Here is a 20,015-nt window from a genome sequence, read left to right on the forward strand (position 1 = left end):
AGCTGTTTCTTTTTGCCGATTTAAAAACAAACAAAACAATCACAGTAAAGTACTTACAGTGCATTCAGCAAGTTTTCAGACCCCTTCACTCTTTCAAATCAAACTTTGTCACATGCGCCGAATACAAGTGTAGAGCTTTTTGTTACGTTACACCCTTATTCTAAAATGGATAAAAGTACCACCCCCCCCCCCCCCCCATCAATATACACAATGTCCCATAATGACAAAGTGAAAACAGGCTTAGAAAATGTTGCTAATTTATATTTAAAAATGTTTTTTATTTACATAAGAATTCAGACCCTTTGCTATGAGACTTGAAATTGAGCTCAGGTGCATCCTGTTTCCATTGATCATCCTTGAGATGTTTCTGCAACTTGATTGGACAGGATTTGGAAAGGCACACAGTTGACAGTGTATGTCAGACTACCTTTATAAAGCAAGGACTTCCCTACAGGATGCTAGGCTGTGGTATTGAACAGGAATATGTGGTTAGAGGGGAGATAGTGGTATTGAACTACAATAATCTGTGTCAGATATTGGACTTGAAGTGCTGGAGAGGGTGGAGGGCCATTATAAAATGCCCCCAACACGCTCTGGGGGGGAAACGGATGGATGGAAATGCCATGTCATGGAAAATCTAATAGAAATAAACAAATCTGGTGTGCCTGAATGATGGCTGAGGGACCAGGATTGATGTAACCACAGGGAAAGAGTGCCTTGGACCTCACTGGTATCTAGTGCAATGGCAGGAATCTGTGAGTGGGAAAAATGGGAGGAGTCGACAGTAGGGAGTGATCATTACCTCATAGTATGCACAGTAGGCCGGAAGGAGGAGGAAGTGTCAGTGGATGGAGTAGGCAGGTGGGTGTTTGGAAGGGCAAAGTGGGATCAGTTTCAGGAGCTGAGTGAGCAGGTGATGGCTCGGGTGGATATGAGGGGGGGGATGTGGATAGTATGAATAGCTGGGTGTTAGAGTTCAGGGAGGAGGATGAAAGCAGTCCCAAGTTGGACGGAGGAGTTTGGGGAAATGGTGAGGTGTAGGAACAGGGCATTTAGTATACTGAAAAGGATGCATAACTTCCAACATCAGATTCAGTATAAGCAGGCCCTGGTGAAGAGAACTATTCGTCAGGCAAAGAGGTCATGTTGGTGTCGGTTCTGTGACACCATTGGAAGGGTGACACCAGTGGGGGATGAGTGGGGTCAGAAGGGAGTGGGATTATCCAGTGTTGACTAGTGGGAAGGATGTGGCAGTAACCGATGAGAAGGAAGAGATGGACAAAGCGTTTGTCGAAGTGCATAGCTCGGCCAATTTGTCAGAGTAGGGGCAGAGTGGGAGAGAGATAAGGAGAGAGGAGCATCCTGAAGTGCTGGGTAGGAGGGAGGATGTAAATGATACATTGAATGCACCATTTACCATGGCAGAGGTGGAAAGGGCAATAGGTAAGGCTGGGTTAATTTCACCTGGGAAAGAGGAGGTGGGCTATGTTATGTTGTCGCATTTTAGTGATGAGGCACTGGATAAGGTTTTGGTGTTGCACAACAGTGTGGGGGAGGGGAAACTACCAGGCAGTTGGAAGGAGGCAGTAGTTGTAACGGTTTTCGTCTATATGTGAAGGAGAGTCGGACCAAAATGCAGCGTGTCGATTGCGATTCATGTTTAATGAAAAAACACACTAAACACAAACACTACAAAAACAAACGTAACGAAAACCTAAACAGCCTATCTGGTGAAAACACAGACAGGAACAATCACCCACAAACACAGTGAAACCCAGGCTACCTAAATATGGTTCCCAATCAGAGACAATGACGAACACCTGCCTCTGATTGAGAACCATATCAGGCCGAACATAGAACTGGACAAACTAGACATGTAACATAGAATGCCCACTCAGATCACACCCTGACCAACCAAAACATAGAAATATACAAAGTAAACTATGGTCAGGGTGTGACAGTACCCCCCCCCCCCCCCCCCCCCCCCCCAAGGTGCGGACTCCGGCCGCAAAACCTGAACCTATAGGGGAGGGTCTGGGTGGGCATCTGTCCGCGGTGGCGGCTCTGGCGCTGGACGTGGACCCCACTCCATAATAGTTTTAGTCCACCTCCTTAGCGTCCCTGGATAGGTTACCCTCCTAAATGACAGCTCGGGACAGAGGGGCAGCTCGGGACAGAGGTAGCTCGGGACTGATGGGGAGCTCAGCACTGAGAGGAAGCTCAGCACTGAGGAAGCCCAGGCAGGTAGTTGGATCTAGCAGATCCTGGCTGACTGGAGAATCTGGAAGAGTCTGGTCGACTGGCAGATCTGGAAGAGTCTGGTCGACTGGCAGATCTGGAAGAGTCTGGTCGACTGGCAGATCTGGAAGAGTCTGGTCGACTGGCAGATCTGGAAGAGTCTGGTCGACTGGCAGATCTGGAAGAGTCTGGTCGACTGGCAGATCTGGAAGAGTCTGGTCGACTGGCAGATCTGGAAGAGTCTGGTCGACTGGCAGATCTGGAAGAGTCTGGTCGACTGGCAGATCTGGAAGAGTCTGGTCGACTGGCAGATCTGGAAGAGTCTGGTCGACTGGCAGCTCTGGCTGCTCCATGCTGACTGGCTGCCCCATGCTGACTGGCAGCTCTGGCTGCTCCATGCTGACTGGCTGCCCCATGCTGACTGACAGCTCTGGCTGCTCCATGCTGACTGGCAGCTCTGGCTGCTCCATGCTGACTGGCAGCTCCATGCTGACTGGCTGCTCTGGCTGCTCCATGCTGACTGGCGGCCCTGGCTGCTCCATGCTGACTGGCGGCCCTGGCTGCTCCATGCTGACTGGCGGCCCTGGCTGCTCCATGCTGCCCGGACGGCCCTGGCTGCTCCATGCTGCCCGGACGGCCCTGGCTGCTCCATGCTGCCCGGACGGCCCTGGCTGCTCCATGCTGCCCGGACGGCCCTGGCTGCTCCATGCTGCCCGGACGGCCCTGGCTGCTCCATGCTGCCCGGACGGCCCTGGCTGCTCCATGCTGACTGGCGGCTCTGGCTGCTCCATGCTGACTGGCGGCTCTGGCTGCTCCTTGCAGACTGGCAGCTCTGGCGGCATCCTGCAGACTGGCAGCTCCTTGCAGACTGGCAGCTCCTTGCAGACTGGCAGCTCCTTGCAGACTGGCAGCTCCGAACAGGCGGGAGACTCCGGCAGCGCTGTAGAGGCGGAAAGCTCTGACAGCGCTAAACAGGCGGGAGACTCCGACAGCGCTGTAGAGGCGGAAAGCTCTGACAGCGCTAAACAGGCGGGAGACTCCGACAGCGCTGAAGAGGAGGAAGGCTCTGGCAGCGCTGGACAGGCGAGGCGCACTGTAGGCCTGATGCGTGGTGCTGGCACTGGTGGTACTGGGCCGAGGACACGCACAGGAAGCCTGGTGCGGGGAGCTGCTACCGGAGGGCTGGGGTGTGGAGGTGGTACTGGAAAAACCGGACCGTGCAAGCGCACTGGAGCTCTTGAGCACCGAGCCTGCCCAACCTTACCTGGTTGAATGCTCACGGTCGCCCTGCCAGTGCGGCGAGGTGGAATAGCCCGCACTGGGCTATGCAGGCGAACCGGAGACACCGAGCGCAAGGCTGGTGCCATGTAAGCCGGCCCAAGGAGACGCACTGGGGACCAGCTGCGTAGAGCCGGCTTCATGGCATTAGGCTCGACGCTCAATCTAGCCCGGCCGACACGCGGAGCTGGAATATACCGCACCGGGCTATGCACCCGCACTGGAGACACCGTGCGCACCACTGCATAACACGGTGCCTGTCCGGTCTCTCTAGACCCCCGGTAAGCACAGGGAGTTTGCGCAGGTCTCCTACCTGGCGTAGCCATACTCCCTGTTAGCCCCCCCCCCCCCAATAATTTTTTGGGGCTGCCTCTCAGGCTTCCATCCGCGTCGCCGTGCTGCCTTCTCATACCAGCGCCTCTCTGCTTTCACCGCCTCCATTCTACGATAACCTTCCTCGCACTGCTCCAGCGAATCCCAGGCGGGCTCCGGGCACAAATGCTCTCCATCCAACCTCACTGAGCTCGAGCTGTTTTGCAAGGAGGAATGGGAAAAAATGTCAGTCTCTCGATGTGCAAAACTGATAGAGACATACCCCAAGCGACTTACAGCTGTAATCACAGCAAAAGGTGGCGCTACAATGTATTAACTTAAGGGGGCTGAATAATTTTGCACGCCCAATTTTTCAGTTTTTGATTTGTTAAAAAAGTTTGAAATATCCAATAAATGTCGTTCCACTTCATGATTGTGTCCCACTTGTTGTTGATTCTTCACAAAAAAATACAGTTTTATATCTTTATGTTTGAAGCCTGAAATGTGGCAAAAGGTCGCAAAGTTCAAGGGGGCCGAATACTTTCGCAAGGCATTGTACATGGTGGAGCTGATGGCCACACTGTTGGCCTTGCAGTGGGTGGAGGAAGTCAAGACAGACAGAGTAGTTATTTGCTCTAATTCATGTGCAGTGTTAATGAGTCTCCAGTCCTTTAGGTCACGTAGCAGACAAGACCTGCTTTAGGAGGTGCTACAAACCCATGGTAGGATTAGGCAGATGGGTATACAGATAAGATTTACTTGGGTCCCAGCCCATGTGGGGGTGAAGGGGAACGAGGCAGTTGACGTACTGGCTAAACAAGCACTTAGAAGTGGGAATGTTGATGTCATAGTTTCAATGAGCAAGGCAGAGGGAAAAGCCTGATATGGACAGTGACGGTGCAGAGATGGCAGGAGCAGTGGAATAGAGATACTCAGAGCAGGCATTTATTTCAAGTACAGAGGAAAGTCAGGGAGGGGAGGATGGCAGGAAGGGACAGAAGAGAGGAGGCTAATTTTACAAGATTAAGGGTGCGACACAGCTGGTTGAATACGACGTTAAATGTGATAGGAAAGCATCCAACGGGAAAGTGTGATTATTGCCAGGAAATCGAGACCGTGGAGCATGTATTGATACAGTGTGGACAGTATCAGAGGGAAAGAGAGAGGCTGAGATCTAGTATGAGGGAGAAGGGAATACGGGAAATTAGTTTAAATAGTATATTGAGTAGAACGTCATTAGAGTCTCAAATATGTTATCTTTTTTAAGAGCAACGGGGCTGGCAGGTAGAATTTAGTTTCTCCCTGTCTCTGGCTCACACTCCAGTACAGTAGGTGGCGGTAATGCACCATAATGTTGGATGCCAACCGCCGATAAACCCCACCGAAGAAGAAGTGCATGTCAGAGCAAAAACAAAGCCATGAGGTCGAAGGAATCGTCTGCAGAGCTCCGAGACAGGATTGTGTTGAGGCACAGATCTGGGCAAGGGTACCAACATATTCCTGCAGCATTGAAGGTCCCCAAGAGCACAGTAGCCTCCACCATTCTTTAATGGAAGAAGTTTGGAACCACCAATACTCTTCCTAGAGCTGGCCTCCCGACCAAACTGAGCAATCGGTAGAGAAGGGCCTTGGTCAGGGAGGTAACAAAGAACCCAATGGTCAATCTGACAGCGCTTCAAAGTTCTTCTGTGGAGATGGGAGAACCTTCCAGAAGGACAACCATCTCTGAAGCACTCCACCAATCAGGCCTTTATGGTAGAGTGGCCAGACGGAAACCACTCCTCAGTAAAAGGCACATGACAGCCCGCTTGGAGTTTGCCAAAGGGCACCTAAAGGACACAAACCACAAGAAACAAAATTCTCTGGTCTGATGAAACCAAGATTGAACTATTTTGCCTGAATGCGAAGCGTCACGTCTGGAGGAAACCTGCACAATCTCTATGGTTAAGCATGGTGGTGGAAGCATCATGCTGTGGGGATGTTTTTCAGGGGCAGGGACTGGGAGACTAGTCAGGATTGAACATCTCTGGAGAGACCTGAAAATAACTGTTCAGCGACACTCCCCATCCAACCGACAAGGCTTGAGGATCTGCAGAGAGGAATGGGAGAAACTCCCCAAATACAGGTGTGCCAAGCTTGTAGCGTCATACCTAAGGCTGTAGCTGCTGCCAAAGGTGCTTCAACAAAGTACTTGGTAAAGGGTCTGAATAGTTGAGAGTAATCTGCATAGCAATGATAGGAGCGACCATGTGAGGATAGGACTGAGCCGAGTGACTTGGTGTATAGAGAAAAGAGGAGAGGGCCGAGAACCGAGTCTTGGGGGACCTCAATAGTGAGAGCATGTGGTGCAGATAGATCCTCTCCACATCACCTGGTAGGAGCGACCTGCCAGGTAGAATGCAATCCAGGAGTGTGCAGAGCCTGACACGCCAGGTCTTGAGAGGGTGGAGAGGAGGATCTGATGGTTCACGGTGTCGAGGCAGTGGATAGATCTAGGAGGATGAGAACAGAGAGAGAGAATCAGCTTTGGCAGAGCGGAGAACCTACGTCACAAAGCAGAGCTGTCTCAGTTGAGTGAGCCGTCTTGAAGCCTGACTGGTTAGAGTCAAGAATATCATTCTGAGAGAGATAACAACAGTTTATTATAGACAGTTCGCTCAAGTGTTTTGGGAAGCAGGGACACTAATCTGTTTTTCAATATTTTTTGTAGTGTTTCTTTAGTGCCTTGCCGCAAACAGGATGCATGTTTTGGAATATTTGTATTCTGTACAGGCTTGCTTCTTTTCACTCTGTCAAGTAGGTTATTATTGTAGAGAAACTACAATGTTGTTGAGCCATCCTCAGTTCTCTTATCACAGACATTAAACTCTGTAACTGTTTTAAAGTCACCATTGTCCTCATGGTGAAATCCCTGAGCAGTTTCCTTCCTCTCCGGCAACTGAGTTAGGAAGGACGCCTATCTTTGTAGTGACTGGGTGTATTGATTCAATACAATTACAAATAATTGTATGCGTGGGGTACATGCACATTTTCACTACTGAACTTAGGCTTGCCATAACAACGAAGTTGAATACTTATTGACTCAAGACATTTCAGCTTTTCATTTTTAATTAATTTGTATAAATATCGAAAAACATAATTCCACTTTGATATTATGGGATATTTTGTATAGGCTAGTGACAAACTCAATATAATCCATTTAAATTCAGGTTGTAACACCACAAAATGTGGAAAAAGGTCAAAGTATGTAAATACTTTCTGAAGGCACTGTAGGTAGTCGATTCATGGAATCAAGCTGTATATTGCATGTCTAACGAATGAAGCCACACGTGATAGAAACATATGTATGTGAAATGGCACTCATACATTGTGGCATATTGGCGCATTCAATTGAATATTGTATTAAACTGTATATATGGCGTTTCTTTCCTTCCTCTTAAATTACTTTCAAAGTAAATTTAATTTTTATGATTGGGCTATCAATGATGACTTGTGTCAAAAGGTTCCTGTGAGAAACGTTTTCTCTATTTATTAAGATGTCTGAGGGTCAGTCTCACATTTTGAAGTGAATTTATTCAGCTATGACTCATGTTGTTGTCAACTACATGAATCAAAAGTAAACATATCTATGCATCATATTTTTTTTTATTATTATCCACTTTATTTCGTCATTCTGCATATTTCTGCTCCACAAATTGAGATGAATAAGAATTTGCCAGGTGTAACAGAAACCAACACAGACAGAAAGGAAAATTCTAGGAGACCGGGATGCATATGCTTTTGAATTGGTCAGCCAAAACGCGCCACCATTCGCGGCGTTTGCAGTTCACGACCTCTTCGTGAAACCAATCACTTTTCACACAGTTCCCTCTCGTCCAATCGAATGACGCGATGCTGAGCGATGTTTACATTTTTGGCAGTGAGCGATTGAACTGCCAAGCAGTAAACGATGTTTAAACTTTATGAACCTTTTCAAAGATTACCGCGTATGTTCCTATTCCACTAGCGAAGTAACTTTTTCCAGAGTACCACAGCACATAGTTGCTATACATCTTCAGTTAGCTAACTAGCTAGCTAACAAATAACCCTAGCAACCTGTTGATTGATAAACTGGCTACGCGAGTTGTTGATGTTAGCTAGCTAGCTAACGTTAGCGTGTGCAAATGACAGCCACCAATGTTTAACAACAACGACGAGGATATTGTCGAAGATGTGGCCAGTTTAAGGAATCAATTGCGATTGACGGAGATTAGTTTGCAAAGTTTGGGAGAACAATTAAGGTAAGCGACGCTAACTTGCTTCTAGGTGTCAATATAACGTTACATGGCTAACTTGATTTCCCCACTTTAGTCACAGGTAGGTGCAAGTCAATGCAACTTCCTCACGCACATAACCCAATTGACTAACAGACTGTTAGGTCCACTGAAAGTCCAACAGGTGTAGCACTTACTTTGACATGCCTTTTTGCCATCCTCCAAGTCACTCAGGACATGAGAGTCACAGTGAGCGGTCTGAGAGGAGTTTAGTACATGGGTTGCCAGGTCTTCTGTCCCTAGAGGACCTACAGCGGCCTGATGTCGCACATCCTCCACCTGACAACCCAAGTCTTGAGAGACCCCTCCACAGAAGTAGGACAGCTGAGAGACAGGCCTGTGAAAGCCTACCCAGTACTGACTCCAGGGTGAGAGAGAGAGACAGCCACTTTATTTACAGATGGACTGGTCTATGTTACTGTATGTGTGTGGTCATTTGTACACTAACTCTGTAGCTATAATGTCACAGACTTTGTCTGTTTGCTTGATAATCTGAGTTGAGTGTGTTTCTTGTCTTTGATGTTTGTGTGTGTGTTGGGTTTGTGGTTCATGTCTTAACCTGTCTATACCTCTGTATCCATCAGTGCTCCTCGTCTAGGGCAGTGGAGATGGAGGTTGCCCCCCTCAGGAAGAAGCTAGGCTGCCTGCGTCAGGAGAACGCCTCCCTGGCTCTGGAGAACAGACAGCTCATCAGTGACCTGGAGGCGACCCAGATTGAACTGGCCAGCTCTAAAACCAAGGTACTAAGTGAGAACAACCCTGCATGTAAAGATCATTGACATTCACTAGGAGAGATGCTAAATGGTCGGTGTATTGCTCTTTCTTCAGGCCCGTCTCCTGGGCTCCACAGTAGGGGCTAAGACCTCCAGTGTGACCGTCATGAGGGAGCAGATCCTGGGCTTGGAGGCTGAGGTGGAGGCCCAGGCCAAAGAACTCCGGTCAGTAGGCATATTTTTTTTATTGCTGTGTCTTTAAATGTAAGATTGTAATTAAGTCTCACTGAATTTGTATTTTCCAATATCTTTTTCAGAATTAAAATAGAACTGAATTGGATGTTGTTGTTGACTTGTTGTTGATTTAGGACTGCAGAGTTGAAGGCAGAGCAGAGCCAGCAGGCAGCAACCCAAAGTGACAGACAGGTAGCTGAACTCAGAGACGAACTGAGCATGCTCAGAACAGAGCTTACCGACACAACCAGACAAGGAAAACGGTAACACTTGGCACTTGTTTCCCCTTGCATTAATTTGTTTTAGCTTTGATTCTCCCCATCTAAGATAATTTGTCCCCTATTGTTCTCAATTGATTTTGTTGCTGGCATTCTAGGAGGTTCCTTCAGGTCCTTTGTACCCGGACATAGGCAACAATCCAACTAAGGAAAACACTGACACTTGTTGCTCATTCACAGGCATAACAATGTCTTTTAGTGTGAAATAACGACAATGTACTGAGCTGTCTCGTTTCTTACAGAGCGGAGCAACAAAGGAACCAAGCCCTTCGCAATGCGGAGAAACTCACAGACGCTTTCAAAGACTACAAGACAAATATTTCCATTAAGCTGAAGAAGGTAACTCATTGAACCCTTACTTAGTTCAGCATAGGAAATAGTGAGTAGTGACCGACCCTTTGACCTTATGGCTCGACTGTGTTTCCAAGGTCATGGAGAGCGAGAGCAAACTGAAGGAGAGTCTCATCGTGTGTGACCGAGAGAGAGAGGAGCTGGAGAGCAAGTGTACCGTGTTGGAGAGAGCGCGAGAGGAGCAAGGCCAAACCATCAGGTGGGTGTGGGCATTATCATCAACAGGGCCTAAAATTACCACCTGCCAAATGCGGGTAGAGTTGGACATTGGTGGGTAATATGTCTACTTCACCTGCCACGTTAGTGGGTGGCCAGGGCTCCACAGTGCACGCAGTTCACTCGCATTTGTGAATAAAAATAATTACGTATGATCGTATTTAGAGCAAAATAAATACTGCAGTAGCTGTTTTCTAAGTATTTCTGCCTTTTTGTTTCAATTTACCACTACTTCTTACTAGTTATACATTAGTTTTAGAAACATTACAAAGCATGCGCATCTGTTTTGTTGGTGTAATTAAGCCGAACAAAAATCTTTTGATTGGTGAAAAAATCTGAGTCGGTGATAGATGTTAGTATCTACCTGACGTAAGTGGCTGGTGAACGCAAGTTAATTTAAAGCCCTGATCATCACGGAGTTGAGTAGCTAGCTATACGGTTTGTGGTGTTAAATTGAGATTTTGGCCTACACACAATACCCCATAATGTAAAAGTGGAATTATGCTTGTGCTTCTAGTTCTGACAATGCAGTAATAACCAACGAGTAATCTAACCTAACAATTTTTCACAACAGCTACCTTATACACACAAGTGTAAAGGGATGAAGAATATGTACATAAAGATATATGAATGAGTGATGGCACAGAACGGCATGGGCAAGATGCAGTAGATGGTATCGAGTACAGTATATACATATGAGATGAGTAATGTAGGGTATGTAAACATATAAAAGTGGCATTGTTTAAAGTGGCTAGTGATACATGTATTACATAAAGATGGCAAGATGCAGTAGGTGGTATAGAGTACAGTATATACAAATGAGATGAGTAATGTAGGGTATGTAAACATTATATTAAGTGGCATTGTTTAAAGTGGCTAGTGATACATTTTTTACATAAATTTTTCCATTATTAAAGTGGCTGGAGTCGAGTCAGTATGTTGGCAGCAGTCACTCAATGTTAGTGGTGGCTGTCTAACAGTCAGATTGCCTTGAGATAGAAGCTGTTTTTCAGTCTCTCAGTCCCTGCTTTGATGCACTGACCTCGCTTTCTGGATGATAGCGGGGTGAACAGGCAGTGGCTCGTGACATCGGGTGGTGTAGGTGTCCTGGAGAGCAGGTAGTTTGCCCCCGGTGATGAGTTGTGTAGACCTCACTACCCTCTGGAGAGCCTTACGGATGTGGGTGGAGCAGTTGTCGTACCAGGCGGTGATACAGCCCGACAGGATACTCTCGATTGTGCATCTGTAAACGTGTGAGTGCTTTTGGTGACAAACCAAATTTCTTCAGCCTCCTGAGGTTGAAGAGGTGCTGCTGCGCTTTCTTCACCACACTGTCTGTGTGGGTGGACCAATTGTTTGTCCATGATGTGTACGCCGAGGAACTAAAAACGTTCTACCCTCTCCACTACTGTCCCGTCAATGTGGATAGGGGGGTGCTCCCTCTGCTGTTTCCTTAAGTCCATGATCATCTCCTTTGTTTTGTTGACGTTGAGCGTGAGGTTATTTTCCTGACACCACACTCCGAGGGCCCTCACCTCCTCCCTGTAGGCCGTCTCGTCTTTTTTTATTTTTTTGTTTTTTATTTTACCCCTTTTTCTCCCCAATTTCGTGGTATCCAATTGTTGTAGTAGCTACTATCTTGTCTCATTGCTACAACACCCGTATGGGCTCGGGAGAGACGAAGGTTGAATGTCATGCGTCTTCCGATACACAACCCAACCAGCCGTACTGCTTCTTAACACAGCGCGCATCCAACCCGGAAGCCAGCCGCACCAATGGAGAACAGGGAGTACAGGAGAGGGCTCAGAACGCACCCTTATGGGGCCCCAGTGTTGAGGATCAGCGGGGTGGAGATGTTGTTACCTACCCTCACCTCCTGGGGGCGGCCCGTCAGGAAGTCCAGTACCCAGTTGCACAGAGCGGGGTCGAGACCCAGGGTCTCGAGCTTGATGACGAGTTTGGAGGGTACTATGGTGTTAAATGCTGAGCTGTAGTCGATGAACAGCATTCTCACATAGGTATTCCTCTTGTCCAGATGGGTTAGGGCAGTGTGCAGTTTGGTTGAGATTGCATCGTCTGTGGACCTATTGGGACGGTAAGCAAATTGGAGTGGGTCTAGGGTGTCAGGTAGGGTGGAGGTGATATGGTCCTTGACTAGTCTCTCAAAGCACTTCATGATGACGGAAGTGAGTGCTACGGGGCGGTAGTCGTTTAGCTCAGTTACCTTAGCTTTCTTGGGAACAGGAACAATGGTGGCCCTCTTGAAGCATGTGGGGACAGCAGACTGGAATAAGGATTGATTGAATATGTCCGTAAACACACCAGCCAGCTGGTCTGCGCATGTTCTGAGGATTCGGCTGGGGATGCCGTCTGGGCCTGCAGCCTTGCGAGCGAGGGTTAACACGTTTAAATCTTTCACTCACGTCGGTTGCAGTGAAGGAGAGCCCGCAGGTTTTGGTAACGGACCGTGTCAGTGGCACTGTATTGTCATCAAAGCGAGCAAAGAAGTTGTTTAGTCTGTCTGGGAGCAAGACATCGTAGTCCGCGACGGGGCTGGTTTTCTTTTTGTAATCCGTGATTGACTGTAGACCCTGCCACATACCTCTTGTGTCTGAGCCATTGAATTGCGGAACATATCCCAATCCACGTGATCGAAGCAATCATGACGCGTGGAATCAGATTAGTCGGACTAGCGTTGACAAGACCTGAGCGCGGGAGCTTCTAGTTTTAGTTTCTGTCTGTAGGCTGGAAGTAACAAAATGGAGTCGTGGTCAGCTTTTCCGAAAGGAGAGCGGGGGGAGGGCCTTATGTGTGTCGCGGAAGTTAGAATAACAATGATCCAGGGTTTTACCAGCCCTGGTAGCACAATCGATATGCTGATAGAATTTAGAGAGTCTTGTTTTCAGATTAGCCTTGTTAAAATCACCAGCTACAATGAATGCAGCCTCAGGATATGTGGTTTCCAGTTTACATAGAGTCAAATAAAGTTTGTTCAGGGCCATCGATGTGTCTGCTTGGGGGATGGATAGATGCGGCTGTGATTATAATCGAAGAGAATTCTCTTGGTAGATAATGCGGTCGACATTTGATTGTGAGGAATTCTAAGTCAGGTGAACAGAAGGACTTGAGTTCCTGTATGTTGTTATCATCACACCACGTCTCTGTTAATCATATGGCATACCCCCCCACCCCTTTTCTTACCAGAAAGATGTTTGTTTCTGTTGGTGCGATGCGTAAAGAAACCAACTGGCTGTACCGACTCCGATAGCGTGTCTTGAGTGATCCATGTTTCTGTGAAGCAAAGAACCTTACAGTCTCTTATGTCTCTCTGGAAAGCTACCCTTGCTCGGATTTCATCAATCTTGTTGTCAAGAGACTGGACATTGGCGAGTAGTATGCTCAGGAGCGGTGCGCGATGTGCCCATCTCCGGAGCCCGACCAGAAGACCGCTTCGTCTGCCCCTTTTACGGGGTCGTTGTTTTGATTTGCCGGCTGGGATCCGATCTATTGTCCCGGGTGGTGGGCAAAACACAGGATCCGCTTCGGGGAAAGTCGTATTCCTGGTCGTAATGATGGTGAGTTGACGTTGCTCTTATATCCAGTAGTTTCTCCCGACTGTATGTAATAAAACCTAAGATTACCTTGGGTACCAACGTAATAAATAACACGTACAAAAAACAAAATACTGCATAGTTTCCTTGGAACGCGAAGCGAGGCGGCCAATATTTTCCCAATCAGAGCACCCCCCCCCCCCCCCCCCCCCCCCAGTTCCCAGTTGCCTTGAACGCACTGAAGTCGGAAGTCTGAGATTTCCAAGTTCCCAGTTGTTTTGAACGCGCCATCGAACGGCTACGTTAAGGCAGGCTGTCACACACCATTGCAATGAGCTGGAGTTGGTATGCATTTTGAAAACATACACCTAATTGGGGTCCCGAGTGGCGCAGCGGTCTAAGGCATTGCATCTCAGTGCTAGAAGCTTCACTACAGACCCTGGTTTGATTCCAGGCTGTATCACAACCGGGTCGTGATTGGGAGTCTCATAGGGCAGCGCACAATTGGCCCACAATTGGCCCAGCATAGTCCAGGTTAGGGTTTGGCCGGGTTAGGCCAAGAATTTGCCTAGTTAAATAAAGGTTAAAGAAATATTTAAAAAATGGTTTGAAACCTGAACGTTTTAATGCATGCTATGAGGCATTTTTTGCCTCGCTTCAAAGTAGCCTATTAGATATCCACTCTTTCTAAATTTCATCTCTTGTCACATGATACCGCTCGCGTGCAATGCCCTTTTGACAACTGTGTTCCCTCTAAATGCATTATGGAACGAAGATTTGTGTGTAGCCTACTGCCTTGTGAGCTTTGCTGCGCATACAATGTGAAGAAATAATAGTTTATCAACATTTTAAGCTAAACTTTCTGATCTGTTGGATCAGACTCATTGCTTTTTTCATTGTATTTTTTCAAAATGTAGCCTTGGTTGTTTGAATTTGGGATCTATCGTCCCACGACTGTCCCAAAGTCTGTTTGGAATAGGCTATTTCTTTCTTGACAAGCTGACCAATAGAATAGGTAGCCTAAACTTTTCTACTAAAGTAGATTGACATAGGTGAGTGATTTTGCTGTTTGTTACTCGTCTTGTTGGCTCAGAATTCGGTAAGAAAGCCTGCATATCGTTGTATCCTCGATTTACATGTTCTGTTAAAACCTCTAAAGGAACCTCCCCCTTTTTCAGTTTTCGCCTAAAATGACATACCCAAATCTAACTGTCGGTAGCTCAGGACCTGAAGCAAGGATATGCATATTCTTGATATCATTTGAAAGGAAACATTTTGACGTTTGTGGAAATGTTAAATTAATGTAGGAGAATATAACATATTATATATGTTAAAAGATAATATAAAGAAAAGAAACGAAAGGCCATAATGACTTATGCCAGCAATTTAGATGTTGGCCACTAGATGGCAGCAGTGTACACTACCATTCAAAAGTTTGGGTCACTTGAAAACATACATGAAATGAGTTGCAACATGAATAGGAAATATTGTCAAGATGTTGACAAGGTTATAAATAATGATTTTTACTTGAAATATTAATTGTGTCCTTCAAATTTGGCTTTTGTCAAAGAATCCTCAATTTGCAGCAATTACAGATCAATAGGGTTGCAATCCAGTGACTGTACAGGCCATAGACAGAATACCAGCTGACTGCTTCTTCCCTAAATAGTTATTGCATAGTTTGGAGCTGTGCTTTTGGTCATTGTCCTGTTGTTGGAGGAAATTGGCTCCAATTAAGCGCCGTCCACAGGGTATGGCATGGTGTTGCAAAATGGAGTGATAGCCTTCCTTCTTCAAGATCCCTTTTACCCTGTACAAATCTCCCACTTTACCACCAACAAAGCACCCCCAGACCATCACATTGTCTCCACCATGCTTGACAGATGGCGTCAAGCAGTCCTCTAGCATCTTTTCATTTTTTCTGCATCTCACGAATGTTGTTCTTTGCGATCCGAACATCACAAACTTAGATTAATCTGTCCATAACACTTTTTTCCAATCTTCCTGTGTCTGTTCTTTTCCCATCTTAATATTTTTGTTTTATTGGCCAGTCTGAGATAAGGCTTTTTCTTTGCAACTCTGCCTAGAAGGCCAGCATCCCGGAGTCGCCTCTTCACTGTTGACGTTGAGACGGGTGTTCTGCGGGTACTATTTAATGAAGATGCCAGTTAAGGACTTGTGAGGCGTCTATTTCTCAAACTAGACACTCTAATGTACTTATCCTCTTACTCAGTTGTGCACAGAGGCCTCCCACTCTTTCTATTCTGGTTAGAGCCAGTTTGTGCTGTTCTGTGAAGGGAGTAGTACATAGCGTTGTATGAGATATTCAGTTTCTTGGCAATTTCTTGCATGGAATAGCCTTAATTTCTCAGAAGAAGAATAGACTGACAAGTTTCAGAGGAATGGTCTTTGTTTCTGGCCATTTTGAGCCTGTAATTGAACCCACAAATGCTGATGCTTCAGATACTCAACATGTCGAAAGAAGGCCAGTTTTATTGCTTCTTTAATCAGAACAACAGTTTTCAGCTGTGCTAACATAATTGCAAAAGGGTTTTATAATGATCAAGTAGCCCTTTAAAATTATACATTTGGATTAGCTAACACAACGTGCCAATGGAACACAGGAGTGATGGTTGCTGATAATGGGCCTCTGTCCGCCTATGTAGACATTCCATTAAAAGTCAGCCGTTTCCAGCTACAATAGTGATTTACAACATTAACAATGTCTACACTGTATTTGTGATCAATTGTGATCAACTGTATTTGTGATCAATTGTGATCAACTGTATTTGTGATCATTATTTTAATGGACAAAAAATTTGATTTTCTTTCAAAAACAAAGAAACGTGTAAGTGACCCCAAACTTTTGAACTGTAGTGTGCAGTTGAAGTCAGAAGTTTACATACACTTAGGTTGGAGTCATTAAAACTAGTTTATTAACCACTCCACAAATTTCTTGTTAACAAGCTATAGTTTTGGCAAGTCGGTTAGGACATCTACTTTGTGCATGACACAAGTAATCTTTCCAACAATTGTTTACTGACAGTTTATTTCACTTATAATTCACTGTATCACAATTCCAGTGGGTCAGAAGTTTACATACGCTAAGTTGACTGTGTCTTTAAACAGCTTGGAAAATTCCAGAAAATGTCATGGCTTTAGAAGCTTCTGATAGGCTAATTGACATAATTTGAGTCAATTGTAGGTTTACCTGTAGATATATTTCAAGGCTTACCTTCAAACTCAGTGTCTGGTTCATCCTTGGGAGCAATTTCCAAACACCTGAAGGTACCACGTTCATCTGTACAAACAATAGTACGCAAGTAATAACATCATGGGACCACGCAGTTGTCATACCGCTCAGGAAGGAGACACGTTCTGTCTCCTAGAGATGAACATACTTTTGTTCGAAAAGTGTAAATCAATCCCAGAACAACCGCAATAAACCATGTGAAGATGATGGAGGAAACGGGTACAAAAATATCTATAATCCACAGTTAAACGAGTCTTATATCGACATAACGTGAAAGGCCACTCAGCAAGGAAGAAGCCACTGCTCCAAAACCGCCATAAAATAGCCAGACTACGGTTTGCAACTGCATATGGGGACAAAGATTGTACTTTTTTGGAGAAATGTCCTCTGGTCTGATGAAACAAAAATAGAACTGTTTGGCCATGATGACCAGCGTTATGTTTGAAGGAAAAGTGGGGAGGCTTGCAAGCTGATGAACACCATCCCAACAGTGAAGCATGGAGGTGGCAGCATCATGTTGTGGGGGTGCTTTGCTGCAGGAGGGACTGGTGCATTTCACAAAATGGATGGCATCATGAGGGAAGGAAATGATGTGGATAAATTGAAGCAACATCTCAAGACTTCAGTCAGGAAGTTCAAGCTTGGTTTCAAATGGGTTTTCCAAATTGACAATGACCCCAAGCATTCTTCTAAAGTTGTGGCAAAATGGCTTAGGGACAACAAAGTCAAGGTATTGGAGTGGCCATCACAAAGCCCTGACCTCAACCCTATAGAAAATGTGTGGGCTGAACTGAAAAGGCGTGTGTGAGCAAGGAAGCCTACAAACCTGACTCAGTTACACCATTTCTGTCAGGAGGAATGGGCCAAAATTCACCCAACTTATTGTGAGAAGCTTGTGGAAGGCTACCTGAAACGTTTCACCCAAGTTAAACAATTGAAAGGCAATGCTACCAAATACTAATTGAGTATGTAAACTTCTGACCCACTGGGAATGTGATGAAAGAAATAAAAGCTGAAATAAATAATTCTGTCTACTATTATTCTGACATTTCACATTATAAAAATATTGTGGTGATCCTAAGACATGGATTTTTTATTGGGATTAAATGTCAGGAATTGTGAAAACAATAGATTTTTAAATGTACTTGGCTAAGGTGTATGTAAACTTCTGACTTCAACTGTATATGCAACGTTTTAGACTGATCGTTGCATTTCTGTTCAAAATGTTGTTTCAAGACTGACTAAATGTGGCTAATTGGTTTATTAATTCATTTTCAAGTTCATAACTGTGCACTCTCAAACAATAGCATGGTATCTTTTCACTGTAATAGTGACTGTTATTTGGGCAGTACAGTTAGATTAACAAGAATGTCAGCTTTCTGTCACTATCAGATATGTATATGTCCTGGGAGATGTTCTTGTTACTTACATCTTCAGGCTAATGTGATTAGCATATGTAAGCACAACCGTCCCGCAGGGGACCCATCGATCCTGTAGAGGTTTTAATTAATATGAATTACCATATTCAAAGTGTCATTTCTGTCATTCTTAGCAATGTAGTGTGCGCTAACCAAGGTGGCCAGGTGCACAGTGTTTCCTCCGGCGCATTGGTGCGGCTGGCTTCCGGGTTGGATGCGTGCTGTGTTAAGAAGCAGTGCGGCTTGGTTGGGTTGTGTATCGGAGGACGCATGACTTTCAACCTTCGTCTCTCCCGAGCCTGTACTGGAGTTGTAGCGATGAGAAAAGATAGTAGCTACTACAACAATTGGATACCACGAAAAAGGGGTAAAATTTACAACAAAAAAAAAAAAAGTTAATGTCTGTGAGAGGAGAACTGAGGATGGATCAACAACGTTGTAATTACACCACAATACTAACCTAGAGTGAAAAGAAGGAAGCGTGTACAGAAAACAAATATTACAAAACATGAAATCTGTTTGCAACGGGGCACTAATGTATACTGCAAAAAAATGTGGCAAAGCAATTCACTTTTTGTCCTGTATACAAAGTGTTGTGTTTGGGGCAAATCCAATACAACACATTACTGAGTACCATAGTTCATATTGTCCTGCGTAGGGGCGGCTGCATCATGTTATGGGTATGCTTGTAATCACTGGGGAGTTTTTCAGGATAAAAAAGAAATGGAATGAATCTATGCACAGGTAAAATCCTGGAGGAAACTTGGTTCATTTTGCTTTCCACCAGACACTAGGAGCTGAATTCACCTTTCAGCAGGACAAAAACCTGAAACCCAAGTTGCTTACCAAGAAGAGCGTGAATGTTTCTGAGTGGCCGATTAACAGTTTTGACTTAAATTTACTTGAAAGTCTATGGCAAGACCTACAAATGTTTGTCTAGCCAATCAACAACCAATTTGACAGAGCTTAAATAATTTTTTTACGAATAATGGGAAAATATCTAGGAAGATGGCGCCGGAGGGGATGGCTGCTGTTTTATTGGCTCTTAACCAACCGTGCTATTTTGTTTGTTTTTTCGCATTGTTAAACGTATTTTGTTCATAATGTTGCTGCTACTGTCTCTTATGACCGAAAAGAGCTTCTGGACATCACAACAGCGATTATTCACCTCGAATTGGACGAAGAATCTTTCTTTAATGAGACGGGCGGGAAGGATATACTCCAAACACCTGAACAGGCCCTCATCCCCATCATTTGCAGGAGAAAGAAACAGAGATTTCACGGAAAGAGATCGGGGTACCTTGTGAGGATCAGGCGACAAGTGGCTAATCTGCCGCTGCCATCTGTACTGTTAGCTAACGTTAATTTGGTGGAAAATAATTGGGACAAAGTTTCCTACCAATGGGACATTAATAACTGTAGTATCTTATGTTTCACCAAGTCATGACTGAACGACGAACATTAATAACATATTGCTGGCGGGTTATACACACTATCATCTGGATAGAACAGCAGCCTCTGGTAAGACACGGGGCATATGCATATTTGTAAACAACAGCTGGTGCACGATATCTAAGGAAGTCTCAGCTGTTGCTCGCCTGAGGTAGAGCATCTCATGATAAGCTGTAGACCACACTATCTACCTAGAGTTTTCAGTGTATTTTTCATAGCTGCCAACATTCCACCACAGACTGATGCTGGCACTGAAACCGCACTCAATGAGCTGTATACCGCCATAAGAAAACGCTCATCCAGAGGCGGCACTACTAGTGGCCGGGGACTTTAATGCAGGGAAATTTAAATCAGTTTTACCTAATTTCTATCAGCATGTTAAATGTGCAACCAGAGGGGAAACAAACT

At 45.4% G+C, this 20,015-nt stretch overlaps 1 protein-coding gene across 3 annotated transcripts in view; it reads left to right on the forward strand.

Annotated features, from left to right (window-relative positions):
* Nucleotides 1-7,657: 7,657 nt before the first annotated feature.
* The window catches only part of ccdc18 (coiled-coil domain containing 18), a 32,556-nt gene continuing 20,198 nt past the window's right edge, over nucleotides 7,658-20,015 (forward strand). Inside the window, exons 1-7 of one of the 3 annotated variants that reach the window (XM_021612920.2) lie at nucleotides 7,658-8,108; nucleotides 8,308-8,509; nucleotides 8,726-8,881; nucleotides 8,970-9,079; nucleotides 9,223-9,351; nucleotides 9,609-9,705; nucleotides 9,795-9,916. In XM_021612920.2, the coding sequence (XP_021468595.2) occupies nucleotides 8,005-8,108; nucleotides 8,308-8,509; nucleotides 8,726-8,881; nucleotides 8,970-9,079; nucleotides 9,223-9,351; nucleotides 9,609-9,705; nucleotides 9,795-9,916 (920 nt within the window). In that variant the 5' untranslated portion in view covers nucleotides 7,658-8,004. The remainder of the gene's footprint in view (nucleotides 8,109-8,307; nucleotides 8,510-8,725; nucleotides 8,882-8,969; nucleotides 9,080-9,222; nucleotides 9,352-9,608; nucleotides 9,706-9,794; nucleotides 9,917-20,015) is intronic. The other 2 variants (XM_021612918.2, XM_021612919.2) reach the window with 2 other exon arrangements.

Source organism: Oncorhynchus mykiss, chromosome 8 (assembly GCF_013265735.2).
Source record: "Oncorhynchus mykiss isolate Arlee chromosome 8, USDA_OmykA_1.1, whole genome shotgun sequence".
Classification (NCBI taxonomy): domain Eukaryota; kingdom Metazoa; phylum Chordata; class Actinopteri; order Salmoniformes; family Salmonidae; genus Oncorhynchus; species Oncorhynchus mykiss.